The 7,257-nt window shown below is 40.6% G+C and overlaps 1 protein-coding gene across 1 annotated transcript; it reads right to left on the bottom strand.

Annotated features, from left to right (window-relative positions):
* Positions 1-1,522: 1,522 nt before the first annotated feature.
* On the bottom strand, positions 1,523-7,030 carry tmem72 (transmembrane protein 72). The gene is made up of 5 exons (XM_038736869.1): positions 6,736-7,030; positions 3,999-4,065; positions 3,096-3,167; positions 2,550-2,689; positions 1,523-2,264 (listed from the first exon to the last, which is right to left on the bottom strand). Exons 1-5 carry the CDS (start codon positions 6,809-6,811, stop codon positions 1,825-1,827), a joined length of 795 nt encoding a protein of 264 aa, XP_038592797.1. The 5' UTR covers positions 6,812-7,030; the 3' UTR covers positions 1,523-1,824.
* Positions 7,031-7,257: the final 227 nt, after the last annotated feature.

Here is a 7,257-nt window from a genome sequence, read left to right on the forward strand (position 1 = left end):
CAAATTGCTTTAACACAGCACCTATCCTGTTTTTTCCCAGCTCAGCAGTAAAGGAAGAAGTCATTGTGACCCGTTAAGATTTATTTCAGCCATCCTGTTTTTGAGCCTGGATTTGCCATCTAGGAAACTATTGTAGGGTGGAAACACAAGCTGAAGGAAGTCTCCTCTCTCTCTGTGTGTGAATAGGATTTATAATTTAACATACAGAGAGGAAGTAAGTTGTTCCAGCAGCTGAATAACTTCCCCCACAGCGAACATGGGTATGACAAAGTTGGTAGAACGTTTATGGAAGTGGCCTGGAAATATTTACGTTCTTTTCCTCTCCTCTGTTTATTATTGGGTCACTCTGCTGCTAATTGACCAGAGATCACTGTGAAGCTGATAATACAGCACTGATTATCGGCAAATGAGTGGCCTGAGCAAACTCTGGACAAAGACTCTCTGTTCTCCTCATAAGACCCACCTCTTCCCTCCTGACTGGATTCACATGTCATGGCTTTGATATACTGTGCAAAAACAAATGTGTTTTAAAGGTTGAAAGAAAATATGACACCATGTAGTGGCTGGAAATGTAATTTGCGTCAAATATGGATGTTGTTTAACCTACAGGCTATTTATGTGTGAATGTGTTTTCACATGTCTGCCCCCAGTTCTCAGTGAGGTGCTTCCTGATGAATGAGACTCTCTGCTTTTATTGATTCTCTCCTTAGCTTTGATGCTGCAGAGAGATTGCCTCTTAAGGCTACATACAGTTATATATCTATAGTTCGGTGAACAAAGGACTGAGGAATACAGTGTGTGTGTGTGTGTGTGTGTGTGTGTGTGTGTGTGTGTGTGTGTGTGTGTGTGAGTGTTTTGACAGAACAAAACAGTATTGATTTATGACCTGAACAAAAGAGGAATGTCTGTATGAAGAATTGTATCCTTTGTTGCGTGATAAAACAAAAGAAAAACAAATAAATTGTTAGCATATGGCTTTTCGTACTCGCTTTTGTATCGCAAAAATAATTTCAGGATGATTGATAGAGCTCCAGTCTGATCCACTCAACTTACACAACAACAATTAATATTATCAATGCACAGCGTATGCCATATTATTTATGCATGAATAATACTTGTAATTATGTGTGTTGGCACATTGGATATGTTTAAGTGAAACACAGCCCTATGGTGGCGCTCTGGTGGGTGATCTGATGTTTTTCTCATCACCATAATAACGTGAGCGCTCCTTCCAGAGCTCCGTCTCCATGGTCACCGCTAACACACGACAAACACACAATGAGAAGACTTGAATGTGACTAGCACATGCACCTGCACAAGCTCTAACGCCTGCTACTCTCAGTCACATTCGCTCCTATTTTCTCTGATGCTGAATGAATGAAACAGTTGATCTAATTTATTACCTTATGAATAATGCATGTGGCAGTAACTGGATTGGATTGCTTGGTGTTAATGTATGCTCTTCAGTCAATGCTGGCTTTGCAAAAACAGGCTATCACACTAAAAGCCACCCACGTGGACATGTAGTTACAAATTGTTTAATTTCTTTGAATTTAAATTTACATTTGATTGATTTGATCAAGATTGCTGTTAAAAACACATTATATATTATATATTAATAGAGCTCAGACATAAAATGTTCATTTTGTACAAATAGATCTCTTTAAAGTTAGAAAATACAAAAATGAGTAAAACATTTAATGTCAGACATTTTATAATATTATTTCCAACTAAAAGTCAGTGTAGCACCAGCTAGATGCACATTGCACATGCTTTCCTTTGTGTGACATCAGTAAGGAGCTCATTCTGAAAACAGAAGAACGTTCAGGCAGTAATCATAGGAGCAGTGTCTGAGGTGGTGTCTGGCTCTGGCTCACAGTAGCCGTCCATCTCCTCCATCTCTCTCTCCACTGGCTCCTCCCTACCTCTGAAGCATACCAGCCTCCTCTCGTTCCACCTCCTCCTCTCCCCGTCTGTGTCTTTAGGTGTTGCTGTCTGCTCCAGCTCCAGCATGGCCTGGATGCTCTCTCCTCTCTCTCCCGGGCAGAGGCAGCGGTCTCTTGTTGCAAGAGCCAGTCCCCCCACTTTCCTTCCCGTCACCATGTGGAGGAATGAAAAAGTGCTGTCCGAGGCCGCCTCCTCTATCCCACAGACGGTGGTCTGGCTGTGGTCGCTGTGGCTCTCCTGTGGCCTTTTAGGGGACTTGATCTTTGTTTTCTTGCTTAGTATGAAGTTGGAAAAGGCTGTGACCAGAAGCATTGTCCCTGCAATCAGAAAATATATTTCTATTTCTATGTGTTTTTTTTCCACAGAAGACATTTTGACATGTTTCAGTTGTAAAAGCACAGGTTTCACACAATGATGTATTTCATTCAGCCGCTTCAGTTTCAGGGTCCTTGTATTGTGTATTGTATTGTGCTGGCTCACTGTCACTGTTAATTATTAATGCTGTTATATACATGGGTGCTTTTCCTACCATTTGAACAGTCCAAATGTCTGCTGACAAAAAGGTTTTCAATGACACTATAAACCAGCTGGTGCAATTTTACCTGGGATAATTGCATGCCACACCAACACAGGGTGCAAGAAGCAGACCACTGACATTATGGAGTAATAGAGGAACTTTTGGAAGCCTCCAATGTGAGCCATCTTCCCCCACAATATAAACAGCTGCCAGTCTGGAGGACAGCTATAGAGAAAGAGAAGATGGAGAGAAGGACTGAGGCAGTAGCAAAAACAATAAGGCTTTCTCTCATGCACACAGCCAGCTAGGTTCCAACCAATTCTACCACTGAGGCCCTATGTTGCTTTAATGTTTTATGTAAAGCACTTTGAATTGCTTTGTCTTTGAAATGTACTATACAAATAAACTCGCCTTGCCTTACAAATATGTTTCAACTGTTACGACTGATATGTCACATTCTTATAATTTTTTGGGATTATTTTGACAGCAGAGACAGTAAAGCAAAATATGTGAATGCTGATGTGGCAGACATCAAGAAAGACTAACATTCATGGTTAGTTAAAAATCAGAATATCATGCTATATGTGGTTTTCCCTGTGTAAAGTATTTTTGCTGCAGATTGTGCACTCACGGCAGACACATGAACAGAAGAGCATCCAGGAAATAGGCCATCTCAAACATCATGATGCCAGCAGATGACACTCTGGGAGGAAGAAAAGGTTTAGAGCCAGATGAAATAGGACTGATAAAATCGTTAAACTGTTTCTAAACTATGTAAACTAGATTTAAATAGGCCTGCTTCTGTGTATTTTATCTAGGGCTGTGGGTGAAGATTGCATTTTCTAAACAGTGCAAAATGTGGGTAGCAAGGGGAGACATCAAGTGCCCTATGACAAACACAATAAAAACAAGAGATATCGCCTTCATATGGTACAAAAGACTTGGCGTTTAGGAGTTGTGTTTGGTGCCACAGTATATAGCCATTCTCTGTTTTGTGTTTAAACTGTCTGATAGCCATCTCATCCAGCGAACCAGAAAAATGCCCCCAGACTAACCATCATGGTACACTATCTGCTGTCACTATCGCTGAGTTGTGTGCTTTTGTTTGTGTGTGTGTGGGTGTGTGTACTGACATAATAAAAAGTCATGCACTTCTGGTCTCCCTTGGGAGATGTTTTCCTGTGGCTCTGTGGGAGTTTGGCTGTGAGCCACAGAGATAATAAGAAGTAGCACTGAAGGACTGGTCTCCTTTCTGCCCTCTGCACCTCATTTCATCCCTCTGACTCCTTGCCAACATCGTCCTTGCAAGTGTGTGTATGTAATGTATGAGAGATAATGCAGGCAATTACAGTATTGTAATTGTTTTCTAAAAGCCCTCAGGCCACACATTCTTTACCATATTAAAATCCAGGGGGTCTATTTGTAACTCAGGAATGCCCCCAGTTTAGTCTCAAATAGGCCGGAGTAAGGAGTACTTTGGTAGGTTTAAAGTTTTACAGTATATTAGAGCCGACTACAAAACCTAAGCGCTTACAGTAAGTAGATGCCAAGGCTGTTGAATTCTCCCTTTTGTAGGGTCTCCACTCCCACAGCACACAACACTGAAAAAGAGATGACGATAAGAGTTATAAGTGAGCATATTCTGTCCACCAGATGTCAGACTTAGTTCATGATTTTATCGTTAGTTGCAGTACCTCAGTAACCTCTCTAACTTGGATACATACTTTTAATATTTCCACTGTGATGCAACTTTTACAGTTCTGTGGCACATTTCATTTATGTGTCTTTATGTATCATATTGCTTTTAAAGCGAAGTAACTAATTTAAGTACTGGCTGAACACCATTTCTCCCCTCATCGAGCAATAAAGATTGACTGACCCAAGTAGAACCCATAGTTTACACTCCAGGGGGTGATACTGAATAATGATGATATATGTTCTGTGAAAATAGCTAAACTCACTTTACATTGGTAAACGTTGTGATTGTTTCCTTCAGTGAGTGGACACTTAACACGTTACAGATCTTCTGCAAGAGTAGAATCCTGGCAATTTAAAAAGCCTCGCCACTTGTTTGTGAAGTGGTCACTTGACATCATGGTATGTTGATCTTCTGAGTAAGAAATGATAGAGAACTGTGTTTTTTCTGTTCTTCTTTCTATTTTTAATATGTGTAAATAAAAGCGCACAATTATTGTAAAAAGGGATGCTGGGCTGCCAGTGGGAGTTGCTGATTTATTCCTCTTTGTCTGCAAGATCAACTTTGCAGCAGTGCCCTTGAGCAGGACGCTCAATCTCTTTTACAGCTCCCGTTAAACTTGGCCTCACTGCGGTGGGAATCAAGAGAGCCAGAAGAAATTCTCCTGAAGAGATCAATAAAGTGATTTAATTTGATTAATCTATACTTCTGCCACTGCCACATGCCTAATTTTTTAGAAGAATAGTTAGACATTTTGGTAAATACACATTCACTGTATTCCTGAGAGTTAGATGAGAAGACTGATATTACTGCCATGTCTGTATAGTAAATATGTAGCTACCACCAGCAGTTAGCTTAGCATAGCTTAGTTTAGCACAAAGACTGGAAACAGCTGGCCTGGCTTTGTCCAGAGGAAATATAATTCCTCTAGCAGCACCTCTAAAGCTCACATATTCACACTTCATACCTGGTCTTTATACCTTGTCAGTGACCATGTCTTGACCAGGCAAACTTTGTCGCGTCTTGATGTCATCATGAGGTTGCCAGACAACCAATGGATACTTCAGAAAGTTACTGCTCCTCGCCAACAAATAGTTCCAAGTGAGATACTGCACAACTTATTAATTTGTAAGCACATTTAGAGGTGCTGGTAGTAGGGTTGTCACCTTTTGACAGACTACCTGTTTCCCGCTGTTACCAGTCTTTATGCTAAGCTAAGCTAACTAGCTGCTGGCAGGACAGATGTGAGAGTCGTATCTCATCCAACTATCTGCAAGAAACCAAAAACTATTCAAACTGTTCCTTTATTGTGAAGATTCCCATATCTGATTGCTGAGAGCAAACACATTTTAGTTGCGTGCGCATCTCTGTGATGACGTTGCACAGAAACCCGTCTATATGGAACGACATGAAATTAGATGACAACAGAGCCTTAAAAATATAAAGAAAATCTTGTTTTATTAATTATTATCTTTTTCCTAGGAGGTATAAAAGAGGTAAGCATGGTTAAGTTGTGATCGCCACAAACTCAGAGATAGAATCTATACTTGAGGGAAATCAGGGAATGTGGCTGAATGCTTTCTGGTAGTTTATAGAGTGTGAGAGGAATTAACGCTGCATATAGACCAGCTGAAGATTAGCATATATGTGCTCCCTGCATGTATGACTGTGTATAGAACACACACAGAGGCACACAAGCCAACACAGACATGTAGCCATGTGAACAGAGAGAAAGAGGTACAAGCAGAGCAGACATACCATAATATATACCATACCATAAACATACACACACGTATAGAAACAATACACTGAAAACTCATGTAGGTGTGAATATGTAACAGCTTGTGATCACATATGCCCAGTAAACCAGCTGGATGTAGAAACTTGGTTTTGGTGTGATGTGAGGCACATGTCTCTCAGTAAAAGTTCAGTGTGTGCAGCTGTTTGAATTTAAGTGGAGGGGGTCCCATATTTTTTGAAGGAGGCAGCAACCAGAGAGCTATTTCCCCCCAAAATGATTTAATGTGGCTCAGAGAGCCGCATCCAATCTGTCCCTGTGCCTGAGGAAAAGGGAGGAGGAGGGACAATGATAGCAAGGTTATGCATGAGTATGTTTTTATACACTCTATATATCAGCCAAGAGACGTTGTGGTGTTCTTGGAGATCAAGAACATGTTTGTCTAACATCACCACCTGACCTCCTAACATTTCAAGTTTATGAAATCCTTAAAAAGCCCAGATGGATAACCTTCCCCCACAGGAGAGCTTTAAAAATGTTCCTATAAAGGTGACACTTTGGAGATTGAGTGGAACAAAGCTATTTCAGTGCAGACAGAGAGTCAGATATCAGCTTTAAACAACAGGCTCCAACACTTTTTATGTTAAATTTAAAAATGTATTTATTATTTTGATAGTATGTAAGCTTTGACTGCAGTCCTTATCAGAGAGAGGATCTGGGGACTGTTGAGCATCTGCTAGTATATCCAGAGAACTAAATCACACCCATACTGGAACAATAAGTGATCCACCACTTAATCTTGTTATTTTTTTGTTTGTGTTTATATGTATATCTTACCTGTTGCCGTAGAAACACCAAGGATCCTACAGGCAAACTCCACTACAATCCACCAAACGCTCTCTGAGTTCCCCATGACCTCAAATACTTTCCCTCGTCACTGTTTAAAAATGTAACCTTCACACTTCTCTAACACTATCTGAAATTGTTGGTGACCTAGTAGTTTCTAAAGTAGCATTCTAGACAGATAGCTGAGTGTCCGCTAGAAGGATTGTTTTCAAAAAGCTGGGTAAAGATGGGTAATCCATGAGTGGCATGATGTGGAGACCCTTAGACTGGACGAGTTTACCTCCGAAACGTTTGTGACTCACTGCCCCTATTGCTCCATTAACTGTTAATCACCCTCTCTCTCTCTCTCTCTCTCTCACACACACACACACAAAAAACAACAACAATACCGCTTTCAGCTGGTTTAGCATTTCACCTTGTACATCAAGGTGAAACTGTTCAGCTCCGGGTCATTTGTGCAGCATTTGTCATTTAAGCTGGTTAAACATTATCGGTGAAGAATTCATATAAAAC

Source organism: Micropterus salmoides, unplaced genomic scaffold (assembly GCF_014851395.1).
Source record: "Micropterus salmoides isolate LMB-PRFRI ecotype aquatic unplaced genomic scaffold, ASM1485139v1 Ms_hic_scaffold_22, whole genome shotgun sequence".
NCBI classification, from domain to species: Eukaryota; Metazoa; Chordata; class Actinopteri; order Centrarchiformes; family Centrarchidae; genus Micropterus; species Micropterus salmoides.